Raw genomic sequence first — 24,879 nt, forward strand, 5'->3', positions numbered from 1 at the left:
AAGGCCCACACTTAGGGGATAGGTAAAGGACAGAGAGAGAAGCAATGAGCTGGAAGGGGCATGAATGCCGCTGCTTCCTGCTGCGTAGTAGAGCATCTCTAAGCTGGCGGGTCTCAGGCAGCGCGCCTCAGTAAATCCCCTTAGCCACGACAGTGCTTCTGGCCGTGTGGTCCTGGACCAGCAGCATCAACCTCACCTGGGAACCTGTTAGGCAAATCCTCTTGGCCCCACCAAGACCTTCTCAGTCGGAAACTATGGAGGTGGGCCTAGCATTGTGTGTTTTAACAAGCCTTCCAGGTGCTTCTGAGGCGCAAAGAGGAGGAAAGAATGGAAGAAAGGGGAGGGAAGGGCCTTTTTCTTTAAGGCTGATTAGGCACCTCTGGTTCCCCCTTCCCAGGCTTTATTAACAGCCTCCTGGGGCCGGCGGGCCCTCAGGTGAGGTCGGAGGAGGCCCGAGTGAGGGAGCCTGAGAGGAAGCGCTCCGAGGAGGGTCCATGGCGTGACGGGCGCCCACGGAGTAGGGGCGGTGAGGGGGGAGGAGTCGCGAGAGGGACTGGCCCCCGGGGACAAGTGGGACTGGGACCAGGACAGGCGCAGCCCAGCGCTCTCCGCAGGGTGCGGGCAGGACCAGCGGGGCCGCCGGGCATCTCAGCAGCCTTACAGCTCCGGGCGATGTAGGCATCGTCCTCCCTTCCAGCACGGTCCGGTCCCCGCCCGCCGGGGGTTTGGGACCAGCCCCGGGCCCAGCGGCTCGAGCCGGCGGGCGCAGGGCGAAGAGGTCCGGGGGGCGGAGGCGGGCGGCGGGGACCGGAGGCGGGCGGCGAGGACCGGGCGGCCTGGGGCGGAGGCGGGCGGCGGGGACCGGGCGGCATGGGGCGGAGGTGGGCGGCGGGGACCGGGACCGGGACCGGGCGGCGGCGGGGGGCAGGGCGGACCCCCCTGACGGCGGGCGCCCCCGCTTCGCAGCGGCCCGGCCCGGCCCGCGCCCCCCGCCCGGCGCCATGAACCGCAGCAGCGCCAGCAGCGCGCCCGAAAAGGCGGCCACAGCCCTGCTGTGGGGTGAGTGAGACGGGGCGGTCTCGAGGCACTCGGGCGCTGGCGGGGCGCCCCCGGGGTCAGGGCTGCAGGGGAGACAAGCGGAGCTCCCGCGAGCCGGCCCGCCCCCTCCCTTCACAGGCTGTGAGCTAAACCAGGAGAAGAGGACTTGGACCTTCAAACCCCAGAGGGAGGGGAAGCAGGACTGTAGGCTGTCGCTTAGTACGGTGGGTGTCCCCCAGGACGGGAGGAAGGATGGCGCAGGGGGGCCTTGGACAGCTACAGAGGAGCAGGTGGAGCAGGGTCCCCTCCTCTGCCCTCAGGTGCTGAGGTGCCCCGCCTGCTTTCAACCCCTCAGGTTTGCCTGGGGGAGAATGCCAAGGAGGAGATGAACCTCGTGGAGGTCCTGCCCCCAGCAGGCCGGGAGGACAAGAAGACAAAGCCTGTCACCATTGCCTCGCTGCAGGCCTCGGTCCTACCCATGGTGAGCCTTGCCCTGCAGGCCTGGGAACACTGCGTGCCCTGGCCCCGGGAAGCCCTCCTCTGCCCTCGCCCCTGGGTGGGATGCACACAGACAGGGCGTAGTTCCCTGCAGACGCGCAGCGGTGCTGGAGAGCCGGTCGAGCCAGCACTGAAAGCCCAGGCTCCGGATGCAGACAGCCGGGCTCCAGCCCCGCCCACCCTTCACCAGCTGTGTAACCTTGGTCAAGCTAAATAACCTCTCTTCAAAATCACATTTTTAAACTGTTTGCTGCTGCTGACAGGACGCTGTCAATGATATTGATTGTAGATCCAGATTGTAGATCCAGAAATTCTCTTATTTCTAATAATTTATCTTGAGTTTTTATGCAAGTCATTTTTGTTTGTGAATAATGGCAGTCTTCGAGTCCTTTTTTTTTTTTTTTTTTGTTTCCTATTACACTGGCTAGGTCCTGCAGTAGAATATTGGATAAATGGTAATGGTAGATATCCTTCTTTCATTCCTCACTGCTTTTAAAGGAATATCTCTCCGTTAAGTATGAAGCATTTGGTAGACACCCTTTGTCAGATTAAGGAAGTCTCTATCTAATCTTACTCTACTTTGAAAATTTAGGCTTTCTTCTTTTTTTTTTTTAAAGATTTTATTTTTTTTTTCCTTTTTCTCCCCAAAGACCCCAGGTACATAGTTATATATTCTTTGTTGTGGGTCCATCTAGTTGTGGCATGTGGGACTCTGCCTCAGCGTGGTTTGATGAGCAGGGCCATGTCCGTGCCCAGGATTCGAACCAACAAAACAGGATTCAAACCAACAAAACACTGGGCCGCCTGCAGCGGAACACGCGAACTTAACCACTCGGCCACGGGGCCAGCCCCAGGTTTTCTTCTTTTTAAAAATCATGAGTGGTTATCAAACGCTTTTCTAGTCATACAATCATGGGTTCTTTAATCTATTAATGTGGTAAGTGATATTAGTACAATAATATTCAACCAACTTTGCATTCCTGGGATAAACACTACTTGATCATATTGTAAACTTCTAGATGTGCTTTGTTAAATATAAGACTCTTTACCAACTTATAAGTGAGGTTGGTCTATACATTCCTTATTTCGGTCTCAAGGCATAGCGTCCTAAGGAACTGAGGGATAGAGTATTCCCCCCTTCTGTATGGCAGAACAATGAATAGAAGACTAGGATTATCTGTCTTTGAAGATCTTGAGAGACTGATCTGTAAAACTGCCCTCAAACCTATTTTTTTTTCTTATGAGATCTCCCTAGATGCCGTCCATTCCCATAGTTTTAAAGATCATCTGTACAAATGAAAACTCTGAAATTTATTTCTGTAAACCCAACCTCTCTGTGCTCCAGACCCTCTGTCCAACTCAATATATTTAGTAGATATCTAACAGACATTCCAAACTTTACATGTCTAAGTTCAAATTCTTGATTTTTATCTATAACCTCTTCCCCCACAGCCAAACCTGATCTTCTCCCGGTAAATTGCTACTCTTCCATTAGTCAAGACAAAAACCTCTTTCTCTAACACCCCATATCTGATCCACCAGCAAATCCTTTTGGCTCTACCTTAACAATATACCGCAGTCTGACCACATGTCACCACCGCCCTGCTCCACCCTGGTCTGGGCAACCATCAGCCCTTGCTGAGTTTTATTGCAGGGCCTCCTAATCGGTCTACCTGCCTTCACCCTTGGTCCCCTATAGTCTATTCCAGGGGTGGTGAACCACAGGATAAAATCCAGCGCACTGGCTGTTTTTGTAAATAAAGTTTTACTGAAACACAGCCGCACTCCCTCATTTACTTATTATCCACGGCTGCTTTCGCTCAGTAACGGCAGAGCTGAGTAGTTTCCACAGAGACCACATGTTTTACAAGCCTAAAATATTTACCATCTGGTCCTTTACAGAGAAAGTTTCCTGACCTCTGGTCTATTCCATACACAGCTGCCAGAAAGATCCTTTTAAACGCAATTCAGATCATGTTGCTTCTCTGCCAGAACACTTAGGTCACTGACTTCCCATTTCATTTAGAATGAGATCCAAGATCCTTTATGTTCTGGCCCTCGGCAAAGTCTCTGACCTCAGCCTTTGCTACTCTCTCCTCCCTAACGCTGCTCCAACCACAATGGCTTCCTTGACTGTACCTTGAAAACTCCAAACATACTGCCTCCTCGCAGTCTTTGCATTTACCCTTCCTCATGCCAGGGACACTCTTGCCCACCACTTCAAGCCAGTCTTTGTTCCAGTGTCGTCTCATTGAAGAGGTGTTCCCTGACCACAAACCACGTCCCCTCTTCCTACCCCTCCTGTAATCACTTTTTCCCCAGTAGGACCCATCACGGACATTGGTTTTCATTTCTGCATTGTCTTTCTCCCCAACCAGAATATAAGCCCCGAGACAGCAAGGACTTTGCCTATTTTGCTTGCTGCGTGATCCGTACTGCCTGTACAATGGTGCCTAGTGAGTAAAGAAGTGAATGAGCTATGTGGGGCTGGTTTGATTTTAAACTATTGTGATTTATTTAATAGTTAGAAATGTACTCACGTTTCTATTTCTCTGAGTCAGTTTTTCCATCAGCTTTTTTGAGATATAGTTTATATGCAATAAGATTCATCCATCTTAAGTGTTGAACTTGATGCATTTGACAAATGTGTATAATTGTCTAACGGCCACCACAATCAAGGTAGAGGAAATTTCCATCGCCTCCCCAAAACTTCCTCATGCCTCTGCGGTCAGTCCCTTCCACCTACCACTGCCTCTGGCAACCATTGATCTACTTTCTGTCGCGGTAGTTTTGCCTTTTCTATAATTTCATTTGAATGGGATCATACAATACATAGTCTCTTCTGCCTGGCTTTTTTCACCCCCATTCTGCAAATATATGTATATTTGTTCATTCACCTATTAATGGACATTTGGTTAGTTTCCAGTTTCAGACTATTATGAATAGAGCTGCTGTGAACATTGGCGTGTAAGTATTTGTATGGACATATGTTTTCACTTCTCTTGAGTAAATACCTGGGAGTGGAATTGCTGGATCACATAGTCAGCATGTGGTAAACTTGATACAAAGCTGTCACACTGGTTTCCAAGTTGCTGTACCATTTGCATTCCTACCAGCAACGTATGAGAATTCCGGTTGCTCACCAATACTTGGCCTTGCCAATCTTCTTAATTGTAGCCATTCTAGTACCTATATAGTGGCATCTCATTATGGTTTTTATTTATTTTTTCTTGACGATTGGTGATGTTGACTATCTTCTTATTTGTTTTTTGGTCGTTTGCATATCTTCTTTTTCAAAATGCCTGTTTACTCATTTTTAAATTGAATTATTATTCCTGAGTTGTAGGAGTTCTTTATATATTTTGAATACAAGTTCTTTATCAAAAATATTTATTTCAAACATTTTCTCCTAGTGCGTGCCTTGCCTTTGCGTTTTCATAATAGTGTTTTTTGAAGAGCACAAGTTTTTAATTTTGATAAAGTTCAATTTGACATTTTTTCTCTTACGGTTCATTCTTTTGGTGTCCTAAGAAATTATTGCCTAAACTAAAGTCACTAAGGTTTTCTTCTAGAAATGCTATTTTAGCTCTTATATTTAAGTCGATGATTGATTTCAAGATAATTTTCTTGTATAATATGAAGTAAGAGTGGAAGAGCATTTTTTTCCACATTGATACCCAGTGCTCCAACACCATTTCTGAAAAGACTGTCCTTTCACCATACAATGACCTTGGCATTTGCCAAAAGTCAATTAACCATATATGTGTGCATATATTTCTATACAGTCTTCTGTTTCATTGATTTGTTTACCCTTATTCCAATAATAGACTGATTGATTATTGTACTTTTATAGTAAGTCTTAAAATTAGATAATGCAAATCCTCCAATTTTGTTATTTTTTTCCAAAATTCTGTTGGCAGTTCTAAGTCCTTAGCATTTCCATATAAATTTCAGAATTGGCTTTCTTTAAAAACCAGTCTGCTGGAGTTTTGATTAAGATTGTAATGAATCTATAGATTAGTTTGGGGGGAATTGGCATTGTAACAATTCTGAGTCATCAGAAACTGAATATGATATGTTTCTCCATTTGTTTAGGTCTTTAGCTTTTCCCAGAAATGTTTTGGAGTTTTCAGGGTACTGGTCACCTACATACTTGGTAAAGTTTACCCATACTTATGTCATGATTTGGGGTGGTATTGAAAATGGTATTAACATATTTAGTGGGGGGGCCAACCCGGTGGCGCAGCAGTTAAGTTCACATGCTGCACTTCAGCGGCCCTGGGTTCGCTGGTTCAGATCCCGGATGCGAACCAATGTACTGCTTGTCAAGCCATGCTGTGGCGGGCATCCCACATATAAAGTAGAGGAAGATGGTCACGGATGTTAGTGCAGGGCCAGCCTTCCTCAGCAAAAAGAGGAGGATTGGCAGCAGATGTTAGCTCAGGGCTAATCTTCCTCAAAACAATAAAATTAAAAAAAAATTTAGTGAAAGGTAATTCACATACAGTGTGCTTCACCCGTTAAAGTATAGTTCAGTGGTTTTTAGTAAATTCAGAGTTATGCGACCATCACAGTCTAAGTTTAGAATATTTTTATCACCCCCAAAAGAAACTCCATGCCTTCGAGCAGTCACTTCCCATTTCCCACACCCACTCACCCACTCACCCCCAGCCCTTTCTGTCTCTATAGATGTGCCTATTCTGGCAAATCATATACATGGACTCATAAAATGTGTAGTCTTTTGTGACTGGCCTCTTTCACTTGGCATGACGTTTTCCAGGTTCACCCATGTCATTGCATGTATTGGTATTTCCTTCCTATTGCCGGATCATGTTCCGTTGTATGGATGGACCGCATTTCATCGATCTGTTCAGCAGTTGATGGCCATTTGGACTGTTTCTATCTTTTAGCTATTGTAAATGCTTTTGCGTTTTTTACAAATTGAAGGTTTGTGGCAACCCTGCATCCAATGAGTTTATCGGTGCCATTTTCCAACAGCATTTGCTCACTTCATGTCTCTGTGTCACATTTTGGTAGTTCTCGAAATATTTCAAACTTTTTCGTTATTATTATATTTGTTATGATCATCTGTGATCACTGATCTTTGGTGTTGCTATTGTAATTGTTTCGGGGCGCCATGAATCACACACATGTAAGAGTGGAACTTAATCGATAAATGTTGTGTGTGTTCTGACTGCTCCACTGACCGGCTGTTGCCCTGTCTCTCTCCCTCTCCTCAGGCCTCCCTATTCCCTCAGACACAATATTGAAATGAGGTCAATTGATAACCCTACAATGACCTCTAAGTGTCCAAGTGAAAGGAAGAGTGGCATGTCTTTCACTTTAAATCAAAAGCTAGAAACAATTCAGTTTAGGAAGGCATGTCGAAAGCTGAGATGGGCCGAAAGCTCAGCTTCTTGCACCAGTCAGCCAAGTTGTGAATTTTTTAAAGGAAAGATTCTTGAAGGAAATTAAAAGTGCTACTCCAGTGAACACATGAAGGATAAGAAAGCAAAACAACCATGTTGCTGATATGGAGAAAGGTTTAGTGGTCTGGATGGAAGATCAAACCAGCCACAACATTCCCTTAAGCCAAAACCTAATCCAGAGAAAGGCCCTAACTCTCTTCAATTCTGTGAAGGCTGAGAGAGAAGAGGGAGCTGCGGAAGAGAAGTTTGAAGCTGGCAGAGCTCGGTTCATGAGGTTTAAGGAAAGAAGCCTGCTCCATAACATAAAAGTGGAAGGGGAAGCAGCAGGTGCTGATGGAGAAGCTGCAGCAGGGTATCCAGAAGATCCAGCTGAGATCATTAATGAAGGTGACTGCACCGAACAACAGATTTTCCGTGTAGACGAAACAGCCTTATGATGGAAGAAGATGCCATCTAGGACTTGCATGGCTAGGGGGAAGTCAATGCCTGGCTTCAAAGCTTCAAAGGACAGGCTGACTCTCTTGTTAGGGGCTAATGCAGCTGGTGACATTAGTTGAAGCCAGTGTTCATTCACCATTCTGAAAATCCTAGAACCCTTAAAAATTATGCTAAATCTCTTCTGTGCCCTGTAAATGGCACAACAAAGCATGGATGACAGCACATTTGTTTACAATATGGTTTACTGAACATTTTAAGCCCACTGTTGAGACCTACTGCTCAGAAAAAAGGTTCCTTTCAAAATATTACTGCTCGTTGACAAAGCACCCAAGAGCTCTGATGGAGGTGTAGAACGAGATTCACGTTGTTTTCATGGCTGCTAGCACAGCATCCGTTCTGCAGCCCGTGGATCAAGGAGCAATTTGGACCTTCACGTCTACCCGTTTAAGATATGCATTTGTAAGGCTATAGCTGCCATAGGTAGTGATTCCTCTGATGGATCTGGGAAAAATAAATTGAAAGCCTTCTGGAAAGGATTCACTGCTCCAGATGCCATCAAGAACATTCATGATTCATGGGAAGAGGTCAAAACATCAACATTAACAGGAGTTTGAAAGAAGTTGATTCCAACCCTCGTGGGTGACTTTGAGGGTGCAAGGCTTCAGTGGAGGAAGTAACTGCAGATGCGCTGGAAAGAGCAAGAGAACTAGGATTAGAAGTGGAGCCTGAAGATGGGACGGAATTGCTGCAATCTCATGATAAACCTTTAACGGACGAGGAGTTGCTTCTTAATGATGAGCAAAGAAAGTGGCTTCTTGAGATGGAATCTACTCCTGGTGAAGATGCCGTGAAGATTGTTGAAATGACGACAAAGGCTTTAGAATATGACCTAATCTTAGTTGACGAAGCTGCAGCAGTGTTTGAGAGGACTGACTCCCATTTTGAAGGAAGTCCTACTGTGGGTAACGTGCTGTCAAACAGCATCACATGCTACAGAGAAACCGTTCCTGAAGGGAAGAGGCAATCGCTGCGGCAAACTTCATTGTTGTGTTGTCTTGTTACCACAGCGACCCCCACCTTTGGCGACCGCCACCCTGGTCAGTCAGCTGCACCAGCACCAGGGCGAGCCCCTCCACCAGCAAAGATTATGACTCACTGAAGGCTCACATGGCGGTTAACATTTTTTAGCAGTAAAATATTTTTAATTAAAGCACGTACATTGTTTTTTTAGACATAATGCGATTGCGCACTTAATAGACTACAGTACAGTAGAAACGTAATTTTTATCTGCACAGGGAAACCAAAAACTTCATGTGACTCACTTTATTGTGATATTCACGTCATTGCAGTGGTCTGGAACTGAATCCACAATATTTCCGAAGTATGCCTGTATATAGTTATATAATTGTTTTTTATGTTAGCTGACCTTGCTAAATTTGAATATTAGTGCTAGCAACTTTTTGTCGATTCCTTATAATTTGCTGTGTATTTATGCATGTCATCTGTGAATAAAGTCAATTTAACTTCTTCGGGTTTTTTTTATCTGTATGCCTTGCATTTCTTTTTCTTGTCCAACTTCACTTACTAGGACCTCATGTACAGTGTCGAGTAAAAGTGGTAAGAGCAGGACTATTCTTGCCTTTTTCCAGAGGAAAAGTATTCAGTCTTTTACTCTTAAGACAGATGAAGGATTTTTGTAGATGCCCTATATTAGGTTGAGGATGTTCCCTTCTGTTCCTAATATGCTGAGATATATTATGAGTGGGTGTTGTATTTTGTCAAAGAATTCTTTTCTGCATCTATTGAGATGACCTTTTTTTTCTCCTTTATTCTGTTACCTGGCAAAGAACATTCATTGACCTTTCAAATTTTAATCTCACTGTGCGTTTTTGGATAAGCCCCATTTGATCATGATGTTTATAAGCAATATTGGTCTATAGTTTTCTTGTCACATTTTTGTCTGGTTTTTAGTATCAGGGTAATGCTGGCCTCATAAAATGAGAAAGAAGGTGTTCTCTCCTTTTCTGTTTTCTGTAAGAGTTCATGTAAATTTGGTGTTTTTTTCTTAAATGTTTTGGTAGAATTCATCTGTGAGCAATCTGGTTAACTACAAGTTAAATTTTTTTAATGGATATAAGACTATTTGGGTTATTTCTCTTTTCTTGAGAGAGCTTTGTGATTTTCAAGGAGTTTTTCCATTTCATCTAAATTGTCAAATTTATTGGCATAAAGTTATTCAGAACATTCCCTGTTCCTTTTCGGTATTATCTGTATTGAAGTCTGCTCTTTTCTTCCTGATATCATTGATTTGTGTCTTCTCTCCTTTTTTCTTTGCTCAGTCTCACTAGAAGTTTAATAGTTTTGTCAGTCTTTTCAAGAACCAGCTTTTGGTTCCTTTTGGTCTCATCTAGTTTTCTCTGTTGGTTACCCACTTTTGTATTTTATTGATGTCTGTTCTTTATTTTCTTTCTTCTATTTATTTTGGTTTTAATTTTCCCTTTTTCTAGTTTAAGGCAGAATCTTATATGATTGGGATTTTTTAGACCTTTGTTCTTTTTCTGATGCAAGCATTTCATGCTATGATTTCTTTCTAAGCACCTTTCTAACCTTATCCAAAAATTTTGATAAATACTGTTTTCATTTTCATTCAGTTCAAATTATTTTATAATTTTCTTCTTCAGTCCATGGGGTATTCAGAATTATGTGTGTTTTTAAATTTCTAAATAATTATGGATTTTCTAAGATTCTTTCTTTAACTGATTTCTAGTAAGTCCATTGTGGTCTGAGAACATGCTCTATATGATTTCAGTCTAAACTGTGTTGTGACCTGTTTTATGACCCATAATATGTTCTGTCTTGGTGAATATTTTGTTTCTGCATAAAAAACGTGTGTTCTCCTGTTGTTGGGTGTATTGCCCTATAAATGTCAGTTATATCAAGTTGGGTGGTAGTTTTATTTGAGTATTCTCTGTCCTTATTCGTTTTCTGTCTACTTGATTGATTAGTTACTGAGAGAAGAATGTTGAAGTCTTTAACAATAATTGTGGCTTTTCCTAGTTCTTTTAATTATCAGTTTTTACTTCATATATTTTGAAGCCCTTTTTCTAGATGCATACACTTCTAGAATTTCTGTATTCTCTTGATTAATTGATCCCTTTATCGTTATGAAATGTTCCTCTTTATCCTTGGTAAATATTCTGAAGTCTGCTTAGTCTGATGAATATAGTCAATCCAGCTCTCTTTTGATGACTGTTTGTGTGGTATATTTTTCCTATTTTTTATTTTATCATTTTACTTTTAACCCCTGATCTTTATATATAAAGTGGGTTTCTTTTAGAAAGCATATAATCGAGTCTTCCTTTTTTATCCGATCTGATAACCTCTTGCCTTTTAATTAGAGTATTTAGACCATTAGTATTTAATGTAATTATCAACAAATTGGGTTTAAATCTGTCATCTTGCTATTTGTTTTCTCATTTGTCCCTCTGTGTTCCTTTCTCCCCCTTTTCTGTCCTTCTTTTGGATTAAGTAAGTCTTTCTCATGATTCTCTTTTTGTCTCCACTGTTGACTCTTGAGCTATACCTCATCTCCTTGTTATTTTTTTAGTGGTTGCCATAGAGTTTGCAATGTGCATCTTTAACTTACAACATTCTATCTTCAAATATTACACCACTTCACATGTGATTTGAGAATCTTATTACAGCATACTTCATTTCCCACTTTCCGTCCTTTGTGCTATAGTTGTAATAACTTTTGCCTCTACATATGCTATAAATCCCACATTTCATTGTTGTTAGTTTTGCTTTAAACAGTCTATATTTTAAAGAGATTAGAAATTAGAATAAAACATTTTTATATTTACCCTTTGTGTAGATTCAAGTTTCTATCTGGTATCATTTTCCTTCTGCTTGAAGGACTTAAACATTTCTTGTAATGCAAGTCTGCTTGTGATGAATTCTTCTTCAGCTTTTGTACACCTGCAAAGTCCTTATTTCACTTTTAGTTTTCAAAGGTATTTTCACTGGATAAAGAACTCTAGGTTGACTTTTTTTTTTTCCTTTCAACACTTGAAAAATGTTGCTTCGTTGTCTTCTAGCTTATATAATTTGGAGAAATCTACTAGCATCTTTGTCTTTATTCCTCTGTGTATAATGTCTTTTTTCCTCTGACTGCTTTTAAGATTTTCTTATTAATGCTGGTTTTGAGCAATTTGATTATGAAATGCCTTGAGGTTCAGTGAACTACTTAGATCTGTGGCCTTATTGTTTTAACCATATTCGGAAATTTGGGGCCATTATTTCTTCAAATATTTTTTTCTCCTCCCTCCCTACTCTCTCATCTCCAATGGGAAATCAAATAATATGTATATTTGGCTCCTTAAAGTTGTCCCAAAGTTCACTGATGCTCTGTTCATTTCCTTAAAGTGCTTTTCCTCTAGGTATTTCATTTTGGACAGTCTTTATTTAATATTATTACTCTTTTCTTCTGCAGTGTCTAATTTGCTGTTAATCTCATCAGTGTATTTTTTATCTCAGATACTGTAGTTTTCATCTCTAGAAATTTTACTTGAGTCTTCCATGTCTCAAACATTTTCATTCTTTCCTCGAGTCTCTTAAAGATATGGACTATAGTCATAATAATTGTTTTAATGTTGTCTACTAATTCTATCATTTGTGTCATTTCTGTCAGGTTTTTTTTAATAGTTTTTTTTTTTTTTGAGGAAGATTAGCCCTGTGCTAACTGCTGCCAATCCTCCTCTTTTTGCTGAGGAAGACTGGCCCTGAGCTAACATCCGTGCCCATCTTCCTCTACTTTATACACGGGACACCTGTCACAGCATGGCTCTTGCCAAGTTGTGCTGTGTCCGCACCTGGGATCCAAACCGGCGAACCCTGGGCCGCCGAAGCGGAACACACACACTTAACTGCTGCGCCACTGGGCCAGCCCCCTGTGTCAATTTTTTTTTTTTTTTAAATCTTGGATTACTCCTTTTTTTTTTTTTCTTAGATTTTTATTTTTTCCTTTTTCTCCCCAAAGCCCCCCAGTACATAGTTGTGTATTCTTCGTTGTGGGTTCTTCTAGTTGTGGCATGTGGGACGCTGCCTCAGCGTGGTCTGACGAGCAGTGCCATGTCCACGCCCAGGATTCGAACCAACGAAACACTGGGCCGCCTGCAGCGGAGCGCGCAAACTTAACCACTCGGCCACGGGGCCAGCCCCCCCCCGTGTCAATTTTGATTGAATTTTTTTTTCTCTTCATTATAAGTTGTAACTTCCTTGTTCTTTGTATGTCTGGTAATTTTTGATTGGATGCTAAACATGAATTTTACTTTGGATGCTGGATATTTTTATAGTTTTATTCTGGGATGCAGTCATTAGTATTTTGTCCTTTGGGTCTTGTTTTTAAGCTTTGTTTGGTGGGACTAAAGCAGAATTTAGTTAACTTCCCCCCCCCCCCCCAGACATTTCTTAGTACTCCAACAGGTGCCCCATAAATTATGAGAGTTTTCCACTCCAGCTGTTAGAAACAGACACTATCCCTCACCCTATATGAACTCCAGACGCCTTTAGATTGATTCTCTCCCCAGCCTCAGGTAGCTTCCTCACATGCACGTGCTGATCACTGTTTGACTTGATTCCTCAAGGGGACTTTCTGCAGATCTCTGGAATGTCCTCTTTGCAGCTCTCTGCTCTCCTGTACTCTCCTCTGTGAACTCTAGGTGCCTTGACTTCCCCAGGCTTCTAGTTCCATTTCCTCAACTTAGGGAACCACTGGAGTGTGCCTGGGTTCTCCCTTCCTCCGCTGTCTGGAAGGGAGCTTGGACAACCATAGAGTCCGTCTCATTTGTGCCCCATCTCTCAGGGGTCACTGTTCTTCCTTGACTGATGTCCAATGCCTTGAGAGCCATTGTTTCTTAATTATTTCAAGTTGGAAGGCATATTCAGTCCCTCTTACTTTCTTGGCCTGAACCAAATGTCTTCTCTGAGTCAACTTTGATCATTGATATTTTTCTAAATATTGTGTTGTGCTACTTGCTGATAATATTTTACATCATGACTATATCTGTTATTATATCCCTCTATTTTAAATTCCCAGTAGCATATCATCTTTCCTTTCTTCCTCCCTTCATTTCAATCACTGGAGATTAGTCTATTTTTTTTTTCTTTTCAGAAACCAACTTTTGGTTTCATTGATATTTTCTATTTCCATATTTTCTGTTTTATTAATTTCTCTGGTTAATCTGATATTTTCTACTTTTTTCCCCCTTTTTCTTACTTCGTAAGTTAGATTGTTAGCCCATTCATGTTCTAGATTATTTTTTCCAAGTAAGTTTCATTTATTTATGTTGAATACTATAAATTTCCCTCTAAGGATGTTTTTAGTTGCATCCCTCAATTTGTGTTTTGTGGTATTTTCACTTTATTTCATTTTCAATATTTTCTAATTTCTACTATGATTTATTTGATGGATGACTTACTTAGGATTTTTTAATTCACAAAGGTATGGATGACTTGGCTTATCACTCTTTTTCATAGTGTAATTACAACAGAAAATGTGGTCCGTATATGTAATCAATTTTTTGGTGTTTTGTGAGACTTGATTTGTGGACTATTACGTGGTAGTATTATAGCAGTCTATGTGTGTCCCTTTTTTTTTATTCTTCTCCCCAAAGCCCCCAGTACATAGTTGTAGATTCTAGTTGTGAGTGCCTCTGGTTGTGCTATGTGGGACGCCGCCTCGGCATGGCCTGACGAGCGGTGCCATGTCCGCACCCAGGATCCAAACTGGCGAAACCCTGGGCCACCCAAGCTGAGCCCACAAACTTAACCACTTGGCCATGGGGCCAGCCCCTATGTGTGTCCTGTAAATCAAGCTTATTGTGTTCAAACCTATATATTTTTTGTCTCCTTGATCTATCAATTACCAAAAGAAGTGTGTTAAAATTTCCTATTATGATTGTGGATTGTCAGTGAATTCTTCTCATAATTTTATTGTTTGCTTTATGTATGTTTATTTTTTAACTGAATTTTTAAAAGATAGTTGTAGATTCACATGCAGCTGTAAGAAATAATAAAGGGAGATCCCTGTACGTTTTGCCCAGTTTTCCCCAATGGTAACATTTTGCAAAACTGTAGTATCAAAACCAGGATATTATCATTGATACAACCCAGGAATCTTGTTCTATACAATTTATCACCTAAATTCATATATCCACCATCACAGCAAAGATACTGAACACTTCAAACAGCACAGAGATCCCTCTGTCGCTCTTTTATAATGACACCCGCCTCCCTCCCCGACCCCTAACCCCTGGCAACCACCAATCTGTCCTCCAATTCTAAAATTTGGTCATAGAATTAGAATCATATGTATGTACCTTTTTCGGAACTGGCTTTTTTTTTCACTCAGCATAATTCCCTGAAGATTCATCCGAGTTGTGTGTATTCTTTTTATTGCTGAATAGAATTCCATGGTATAGATGTACCATAGTTCAGCCATTCATCTGTGGGAAAACTGGGCTGATTCCAGTTTGGAGCTCTTTTTTTTTTTTTTTTAAGATTTTTATTTTTTTCCTTTTTCTCCCCAAAGCCCCCAGGTACATAGTTGTGTATTCTTAGTTGTGGGTCCTTCTAGTTGTGGCATGTGGGACGCTGCCTCAGCATGGCCTGATCAGTGGTGCCATGTCCATGCCCAGGATCTGAACCGGCGAAACCCTGGGCCGCCAAAGCAGAGGGTGCGAACTTAACCACTCAGCCATGGGGCTGGCCCCTCTTTTATTCTTTAGTAATGAAATTCATGACTTTTAGCTGGCCACAGGCTACTGAGAATAAAAACTATATTCCCTCAGAGTTAGGCGTGGTGTGACGTTCTGGCCAATGGACTGTGAGCAGAAGTAGTATCTCCAACATCCACAAAGTGTCCTTAAAGAGAGACCATGTGAGCGTGTTTGTCCCTCCGCCTCCCTGCTGGGATGTGGACAGTGATGGCTAGAACCTGAACAGCCCTCCTTGACCACGAGGTGGGAGCCAGGTGTCGAGGACGGGGGAGCAACAAGGCACAGAGAGCCTGGGTCCCTAGTGCTGCGGGGCAGTGCACCTGCAGCTGACAGCAGATGTCTGGACTTAGTTTGTGTGACAAAGAAACAAATTTCTACCTTGTGTAAGCCACTGTTACTGGATCTTCTGCCACTTGGTACCAAACCTAATCCTAACAAATACAGTCAGCTTCATTTTTTTAAGGACTTGTTTTTTTAGAGCAGTTTTAGGTTTACAATAAAACTGAGAGGAAGGTACAGAGACTTCCCATATCCTATCTGCCCCACACATACATAGCCTCCCCCCTTAGCAATGTCACCCACTAGGGGCCAGCCTCACAGTGTAGTGGGTAGGTTTACAATCTACTTCGGAGGCCAGGGGTTTGTGGGTTCGGATCCTGGACCTAGCGCCACTTGCCAGGCCACTCTGGCGGCATCCCACATAAAATAGAGGAAGATTGGCAACAGATGTTAGCTTAGGACCAATCTTCCTTGCCAAAAAAAAAGAGTCACTCACCAGATAGTGCAATTAGCTTCATTTTTATTGTAATTATGTATGGCTGCAGTAGCAGAGACCCAGCTACAGGGGCTTAAACAACTTTGAGATTTAGTTCTCTCTTGCATAGGAGTCCAGAGATGGGTAGTCCAGGGCTGGTGAGGAGGCTCAGTGGTCACAAAGACCAAGTCTCCTCTTATCTTTCTCCTACCCTTGGTGCAGAGCTCCATCCTCACGATCACTCTAAGGTCCGGGAAGGCTGCTGCAGCTCCAGCCTACACTTCCACATTTACAGTAATAAGAAAGAAGCAGCAAGGGAAGACCAAGGAGGCTTTTCTCAGTTTTTTGTCCACCTTTTAAGGAGTATTCACACAAGTACCACCCCGAGATTCTGCTTACAACTCATTGATCCAGACGTTAGTAACACAGTCACAGCTAATTGTGAAGGAAACTGGGGAATACAGTCTTTGGCTGGGTACAATATTTGAATAACATCAGGTTGCTGTTTTGATGGAAGAAGGGAAGAATGGATGTTCGATAAGCAACTGGGAGCTTCTGAGACCTCTGGTATGCGTGTTTCCATCTCTTGCTTCAACAGTCCCGTGTTCTCGTGTGTAGGTGTGTGTCCTGTAAGCAGCATGTGGATGGACTTTGTTTTCCCTGCTCCGGCAGCAGAGTCTGTGTGTACTGACTGTGGTTGCTGACGCACTTGGGTTGACTTGTCGTGTGGACTTTATACTTCGGCTTTTCTTGCTTTTTATTTTTTGATCCTTTTTTTCTCCTTTTCATATCTTTTACGAGATTAGTTAACGTTTCTTTTCTCCTTTTTTCTGCTGATTTGGAAGCTATAGAATCCCATTCTAATCTTTATTGTTTCTCCTTAATTTGTTAACAATTATGCATGATCAAAGTCTAAAATTAATTTTATTCCTCCGAAACAATCCAGGGAGCTTTTCTAGTTACCTGCTGCTTAACTTCAAAGTTGTTATCATGTAGTGTTTTTGCTCCGGCTTGTTGTGCGCGCTCAGCATGCGTCGTCCCTGGCACGACCTCACGTTACAGCCGTGCTCGCCAGGGTTTCTCTGCTTCCACTCGGTGTGCTCACGCTGCTCCTTGTGCCCCCTTCTCCCCTCTCAGTTTCACTCCCATCTTTTTGGACCATCTCTCAGACTGTCTGGGAGTCGTAAACCTGCTTGGGCTTTGCCAGAAATTATTTTATCCTCATTCCTTCATGACAGTTTGGCTGTGCTTCTAGAGCGAGAGGTAACTTCCCTCAAAACTTTGAAGATGTCATTCTCTTCTTCCAGTTTCTGATGTTGCTGTTGAAACCTGAAGTCTGTCTGGTTCTTGTTCGTTTTTCGGAAATGCTGTCTTTCCTCTCTGGTTTATTTTGAAGTGATCTCTTTGTTCTTGTTACCCACCACTCCACCACGGTATCCTCAGGTGTAGGTTTATTTTTATTTGTTCAGGACTTAGGTTTCCTGGAAATGAGGATCTGTGTCTTTGAACATTTCTGGAAAACTCTTGGTTATCGCTTTGAATATTGACTCCATTTTCTCTGGTACCTTTACTCCAATTAGACGCATGTTGGATCTTCCCGTCCTGTCCTCTGTGTCTCAGCTTCTTTCCTGTTTTGTTAATCTAGCTCTCTGTGCTACATACTGGGTAATTCCTTCACAACACTATTCCAGTTCATTAATTCTTGCATCAGCTGGTTTATTCTACTTTTTAGCCATTTGTTCAGTTTATTTCAATGCTTATATTTTTCATGTCTAGAAGTTGCATTTGTTTTTATTTTTCATAATATCTTGCTCTTGTATTTCTGCTGCCTACTTCTATATTTATTTGGTTTTAATCATACATATTTCCTAGCTGTCTGGATTGTTCCTCTCTCAACCCAGGCTCTAGGTTGTGCTGGGCTGTAGTCACTTTGTTTCTGTCTGCTGACTCTAGCAGGATTCTTTCTTGCATGTTTTGTAATTTTAGGTGGTGAGCTCTTCTTCAGGTTTGGTTTTGTGAAAGAATTCTATGTGAAAAGAATTGAGGGTGTCTCAAGAGAGTGGTTTTGTGTTTGTATCTGCCATTTGCCCCAGGAATGTCACAAGCCTGGGATTTTGTACAGAATTTTTGGCTTGTCAGTGCCTACCAAGTAAATCCAGATTTCGTCTAAGTGAGAGGTATGGCTGTGGGTTTAGAATCGCACAGCAGACTTCTTTTATCCCGTGTTTCCTACTTTGTCAGTTAGGGGTTCTTCACTGCTCTCCCCAGCGCTCCCTGGGGCAGCCCTCTGAAGGTTCCCCTCCATGTAGTGGACTCCACTACAGCTCTCCTCTCTTGTGCCCAAGGCCTTGTCTCCTGGCCACACATGAGTATTCAGACCCAAAGCCCACACTGTTTTCCAGTCCGTTCCCTTCAGCTGCTGCAGCAGCAGCTCTTGCACACGCCACTCTTCATTTCTGATGCATGGGGACGACTCTTTCTGTCTTACTACTCAGCCATGTGGTAAAAACATTGGATTACATTTTATCCACCATTCTAGGTGTTTGCAGCTGCAGAGTTTCAGTTTTTGCTTATCTGCTTCCTGTCTGGACCAGAAGCTAAATTAATCTCTCTAAGCCTCAGTTTCCTCCTCTGCAAAGTAATAGCACCTCCTTCAGGGGCTCATTGTGAGCATTTTAATGAGATAAGGCAGGTTAAACGCTTAGTAGTGGAGCCTGGCACGTACCAGGAATTCAAGAAATATGAGTACCATGGTTGTTACTCTATACTTTCCCAAAGTTGCCAGATTTTCTAAAGAAAATAAATACTATCCACTGAAAATCATGCTTTAATCCATCTCTAAGGCTTCTGCGTGTGTACGTTCGCACATTCTTTATGAGACAGAGCAGTGCACGGGCAGCTCTGCCTCTGCTTCTCCACTGGTCAGTGTCTTGGCTGCCATAACAAAAGACCACAGAACAAGGGGCTCAGACAACAGACCTTTATTTTCCCACAGCTCTGGAGGCTGTGATCAGGATGCCTGCAGGGTCAGGTTTTGGGGAGGGCCCTCATCCAGGCTTGCAGATGGCTGCCATCTCTGTGTCCTCACCTGGCAGGGAGAGTGAGCAAGCAAGCTCTCTTGGTGTCTCTTCTTATAAAGGCACTAATCCCATCATGGGAGCCCCACCTTCATGGCCTCCTCTCATCCTAATCACCTCTCCAAGGCCCCACCTCCAGATACCATCACATTGGGGGTTAGGGTTCAACATAAAAATCAGGGGACCCAATTTAGTCTGTAGGAAGCAGACTTCTCTATTTAACAGATGCCCGTCAGCCTGGAAGCCCATCTATGATCTTAGCAAGAATGAGATGATGAGCTTCACCTCCTTCTCCCACAGAGTGCAGCTCAGCAGGAAGGTCCAGGGGCTGAGCGCACAGTGAGGTCCAGAGAAGTGTGGAGTGTGTGTTGGGGTTTGGGGACAAATTCTGAGTGCTCTGCGGGAAGCCAGCCCCAGCCAGGTGCCAGACCTGAGTAACCCTGTTGTCCCTGCCCCCGCCCCCATATCCCTCTCCCTGCAGGCTGTCCTGATGGGATTGGAGCTTTCTCCTCCAGTCACTTTTCGGCTCCGGAATGGCTCTGGACCTGTGTTCCTCAGTGGCCAGGAATGTTATGGTAAATCCAAGCTTGGACCTGAAACACGTTGGAAAGTACAGTGCTTAGCACAGGGCCAAGGATATAATAGGTACTCAAACACTTGAGGGATTCCTGAATTATTCAAGAAAATCCCCAGAGGCAGCATGGTTGCCAGTAGCCTGGACTGGAAGGCCACAGGCACAGGTCCTCATCCCAGCTCTCCTTTACCTTCCTGCCATGTCCTCTGTATGCCGCAGCCCCGTTGCCTATAACACGAGTGTGGGGATATAGTTGGTTTCATCCTCAAAGAGAAATCATGAGGAATAAATGGGATGCTCAGGAAAAGCAGGAACATAACGCCTCGTACTAGTGTGTGCTTAAGATGGTAGGTGCTGTGAAGCATGCAGCTGCGGCGGTAACAGGTCCTACCAAGTCCCTGGGCTGTTGACTCTTCCAATACCCTTTAGGAGGCCCCTTCTCTGTCCAGTTGTGCCTCTCTCATGAGGGTAGTCTCCCGCCCCAAACCCCTGGTAGTGTCCACTTCCCTTAGGACAAGGTCTGAATTCCTTAGCTGCTGTTTCAGGTTCCTCCCCACTCTCTCCCTCCTCCCTCACACACCCCGCCCTCCCTCACCTTGTCCCCCACTCCTTCCCAGTGTGACTCCTCCTCTCGCTCAGCCACTTCCCTCCAGCTTGCCACTTTCCTGCCCTCCTTCCCCACCCTCAGCCCTCTGGAGCTGTCCCAGAGCCCTCCCCCCACCCTGGCCTCCACTTTGTCAGGGAGACCAGAAAGGGTCTCCAGGAGGTGGGCAGGTGAACACCTTCACCTTCGGTGCTCAGACTTCCCCAGGGCCGCTCTTGGAGCGAGACAGATCGTGGAACAGGAGCCAGGCAGAGGCTCTGTCACTCAGAGGCCAGGCTCCCTTTCTCATGCTGTGACTCTCTCACAGACACTTCAGACCTATCCTGGGAGGAGGAGGAGCTGGAGGAGGAGGAGGGTGACAACGACGATGATGACGAGGATGATGACGATGACAATGGTGACGCGTCCCTGGAGGAGGAGACCCCTGTCAAACACATCAAGAGGCTGGTGCCCCAGAAGCAGACGAGCGTTGCCAAGGTGAGGGGAGGCCCTCCCAGGCTCCTCAGAAACCTGGGCCCGGCTTCCTGAGTTGAGGGCGCAGGATGAGCCAAGGCCCTGCCTCCTGCCGGCTGCTCAGCGGGAGTCTGCTCTGGCCCTGGGCCTGGCCCGAACTCTCCCAATAACACTTGTGTTTGGTTCCCAGAAAAAAAAAGTGGACAAAGAAGAGGAGGCAGTGAGGTAACTCTTTCCCCTTCTATTAACTCAGCCAAAATCCTTTAGGTAAGATGTATACTGCTAAAAAGAGTAGGTACACCTGGCCTATGTGCATGTGTGCAAACAGGTATGTGTACAAGGGGACACAGCTGTGCTGCCACTGTAGGCCGGCACAGCCTTTTTGAAAAGCATTAAACTGTTCTTATGTTCTGACTTAATTCCACTTCAGCAATTCCTTTCAAGGAATCCCATCCAAAATAGAGGGAAAATCATATGTAGCAAGAAACTTACCACTGGATTATTCAAATAATAGTGAAAATGGAAGCATTCTAAATATCTACCAATATAATAGTTGATTGAACTATGTCACATCTTCTCAATGGAATGTTACATAATGCCTTTGAAGAACAGAGCAACCTGGAAAGTGTTCATAAAATTGAAAAGAATAGGATATTAAATCATTTTCATTTTATTTCACATGTTTTTAGAAGAAAACAAAGTCCTGTAAGGAAAGGCACCAAAATGTTAATATTGGTGGGAGGTAAAGAAAATTATAAGTAATTCTTTTCTATATTTGCTATATTTTGTGCAATGTGTTAACATTAATTTTACAATGAGAAAGAAATATTTGTGTCTTATACACAAATAAAAGCAAGCAGATGGAAGCCAAAGAAAAAATATCTTATTTCAAAAGAGAAAGAGGCAGAGTGGTCCCTGGCAGGTGACAGGGGGAGGGGCGAACCGGCACCCTCCATTTCTCCAGGTCATAGCTCCCTGCTTCCCAAAGTACCCAGGGCCCAGCTTTCCAGGGTGGGGGCGAGGAAGGCCCGGTTCCTGGCGTCAGGCTGAGCTCTCCCTCTTTCCTACCCGCCCTGCTCCTTGCCCAACCCCACCCCTATTCCAGACCCGGTCTTCAAGAAAAAAGCCCTGTGGGAAAGGTGAGTACTGAGAAGAAGGGCTGGTCTTCCTGGGAGAGGGAGGCAGTCTTGGGAAAGGGGCCAGGATAGGGAGGCAGTGGGACACTGGAACCCTCCCGTCTCTCCATAGGCCAAAGCCACGCTCAGACCTAAAAAGCCAGGATCCAGGAAATGAGGAGCCAGGAGTGGCCTGGCCGCAGTGAGACCACCATGCGAGTGGGCTTCCTCAGGTGTGCTGCGGACCCAGGGCACCCCCCCACCTTCCGTCTGAGTCTGAGTGTGATGGAGGGGTTGGGAGGCAACACAGCCACCCCTCACCCCAGCTCTCCGGTTCAGCAGGACCTGGAGGGAAGAGCCTGACCTCAGGGCCTCAATAAAGTTTGCTTTGCCAGGACCAGGTTTCCGAGTCTCTTCCCAGGAGCTGTCCTTCCTGCTGGCTGCAGTGAACCCGGTATGCCCACCAGAGGGCAGCCATGTGCCAGTACAGCCCACCTGGTGGCTCAGCCGGCCCCGGACTCAGGCTGTGGTGTCCCAGCCAGGCAGCCTGTCCTGCTCTGCTCTTTATCTCCCTCTCTTCTCCTGGCACCACCCCCCAGCCCGCACTCCTCCCACCCCCGGTGTGTGTCGGGAGGTGTGGGGTGGGGGAGAACCAAGTAGCTCAGCCCCTTGCCCAGCTTCCACCTTCTGTCCTCGGGCCTGAGGGAGGGAGCTGGAGCTGGTGTGGGTCTTCCTGCATCCACACTCCTTTCTGGCAGGGCCTGGATTTCCAGGTAATCCAGGTACAGAACTGAAGGACTACAGCGGCCCCCGCCCCGCCGCCACCAGCCTGAGGGTCTGAGTCTATGGGAACTTTGCCAGGCTGGCATCCTGTTCCGGTGAGCTCCTGCTCACAAGGACCTCGCTTGCGTGAAGATCTGTGTCAGGCAGGAGCCCAGATGCCCGCCCCTTCAAGGAAACCCTCCCAAGGTGGGGAGGAGAGGCAGGCTGTCTGGAGACTGGAGGGTCTCTTACAGGAGGCCAACAGGTGAACACTTTCACCTCCGGTGCTACGGCTCCCCCAAGGCAACTCAGAGCCACACCAACAGGGCTCAGGAAGCTGTTGGGGTGAGGCCAGTAGAGGGTTGGGAAGGAGTGAATGACCCACGGCTCTGGCCTCCTGCCCTCTCCCAGGCCTGCAGAGCCCCTGTGGAGCCAGGTTCACCCATGGGGACACACAGATGGCCCCCACTTGGGGTTATGCTTGCAGGGCCTCTGCCAGCCTTCTCCCTGCACTCCCACTGGCCAGGCCTGAAGTGGGCCAATGGGGAGCTGGCCCTGCCCTCTCTCCTGAGGACCCCCAGGTATGGGTCCCAGAAGGTTGGGAGGTCTTTGAACACCTGCATGGGAAGGTCAGCAACCAGGCCTGAGTCTCCCTGTTCAGCATCACCCTCTCTCGATGCCAGAAGAGGGAGAGGGGGGCAGGGCTGGCGTGGCTGCTTGCTTCTACACCCCATGAGACAGAGGTGGCTGTTGTCCTACCTCTAGAAATGAGAACTACTGACCTCAGGTCACCTGGAGAGTGACGAGGCACATCAGTTCAGGTCTGGCTCCAGGTAGGCAGCTGTCATTTACCATGGCTTCACGCCACACGATACAGGGTGGACAAGACAAATTCCTCACCTTCAAGTCGCCTACAGTGTCGTGGAGACACCAAAGCCAACAAGGAATTTTGGTTACTGACAAGCGCTCTGGAGGAGGCAAACTGGCTAACCGCCAGGGTGGGAAAATGTGTTCAGCTGGGAGATTGGAGAAGGCCCTTGGAGAAGGTGTCGACAAGAAGTGGGTGGTGGGCACATGAGGAGCTGGAAGGACATTTCTAGGAGCAGGAGCAGAGAGTGCGAAGGGCCTGAGGCAGACCAAGCTGGGAGGTTTGGACAGAAAGAAGGCTGATAGGATTGTAGTGATAACAGCTCTCAGCTGGGGCTGCTCCATCCCTTCCATGGACTCACTCCTTCAATCCTCTCAGCTGTGCCGTGAGGTGGGTGTTATTAGCCCCATCACTCCGATGTGCAAAGTGAGGCACAGAGAGGTTAAACAGCTTGTCCCCAAGGGCACACAGCTGGTGGAGGGGCCAGGTTCCTCCCCAGAGCCCTTGTTTTTAACCACTTTATGGGCGAGAGGGAGAGAAGCAGCACCAGAGAGCTAGGAAGTCTGGTAAACTGAGGCAGGAGTTAGAACTGACTCCACCGTGGGCCGGAGTGCCCAGAGGGGCAGCGCCACAGCCTGGTTGTAGCAGAGCACGCACTCCACAGGCCCCTCTTCCCTTACCAGCCCCGGGCAGTGCCCCAGGTCCTTGGCTCAGCCGTGGGCTGCACGTAAGGGCACTCAGTAGCTAAACCCATGGTAGTTTGACTTCCATGTGCTGGCAGGCAGTAGGGATCAAACAGCAAAGATGGGGTCTGTCTGCATGGCCGCGTTGCCCTCTGCCCTCCCCTTCCCCAGCCCTAGCCCTTCTGTTGCTTAGCAGGAAACCGTGGGCTGGGATCGAAGCAGGTGGTGACAAGTGGCAGGTCTGCAGGTGGGCTCTGTGGGCTGTGTCTGCACCAGCTGGGCTGTTAGGAGGGGCAGGTGTGAGACGCCCCAGCTGGAGGGGTTGAACCTGGCACTGGGGAGTGGCTACTTCACACTTCCCTTATCACCTCCTGCCACCTCCCCATAAATGTTAATGAACCCTACCCTTCTGCCCCTTCCCAGCTCCCTCTAGTCAAAGGAGAAAGTCAAAGATTAGGTAAACTGAGTCTGGCCTACCTAAGAGGGTTTATGCCTCCGTGCTCTGTTCTTGTGGCACTTGATACTTTCCCGGGAGTGTCCTTCATCTCAACTGACACTCATGGTGGCAGGTTTTTTTTTTTTTTTTTTTGAGGAAGATTAGCCCTGAGCTAACTACTGCCAGTCCTCCTCTTTTTGCCGAGGAAGCCTGGCCCTGACCTAACATCCATGCCCATCTTCCTCTACTTTATACATGGGACGCCTACCACAGCATGGCGTGCCAAGCAGTGCTATGTCCACACCCGGGATCTGAACCAGCGAACCCCAGGCCGCTGAGAAGCGGAATGTGTGAACTTAACCGCTGCGCCAC

The 24,879-nt window shown here is 45.6% G+C and overlaps 1 protein-coding gene across 12 annotated transcripts; it reads left to right on the plus strand.

The window, feature by feature from the left end:
- Nucleotides 1-397: 397 nt before the first annotated feature.
- On the plus strand, nucleotides 398-22,155 carry NPM2 (nucleophosmin/nucleoplasmin 2). Of its 12 annotated transcripts, none has more exons than XM_070261221.1 (9): nucleotides 398-435; nucleotides 967-1,059; nucleotides 1,177-1,262; nucleotides 1,394-1,519; nucleotides 19,494-19,587; nucleotides 20,498-20,667; nucleotides 20,834-20,868; nucleotides 21,749-21,782; nucleotides 21,892-22,155. In XM_070261221.1, the coding sequence occupies exons 2-9, from the start codon at nucleotides 1,002-1,004 to the stop codon at nucleotides 21,934-21,936; spliced, it is 648 nt and encodes a 215-aa protein (XP_070117322.1). In that variant the 5' UTR covers nucleotides 398-435; nucleotides 967-1,001; the 3' UTR covers nucleotides 21,937-22,155. The 12 variants fall into 12 exon arrangements, with proteins under 12 accessions (XP_070117322.1, XP_070117320.1, XP_070117321.1 ...); XM_070261219.1 differs by having other exon boundaries at nucleotides 414-526; XM_070261220.1 differs by having other exon boundaries at nucleotides 415-517.
- Nucleotides 22,156-24,879: the final 2,724 nt, after the last annotated feature.

This window comes from Equus caballus, chromosome 2 (genome assembly GCF_041296265.1).
Source record: "Equus caballus isolate H_3958 breed thoroughbred chromosome 2, TB-T2T, whole genome shotgun sequence".
Lineage (NCBI taxonomy): Eukaryota > Metazoa > Chordata > Mammalia > Perissodactyla > Equidae > Equus > Equus caballus.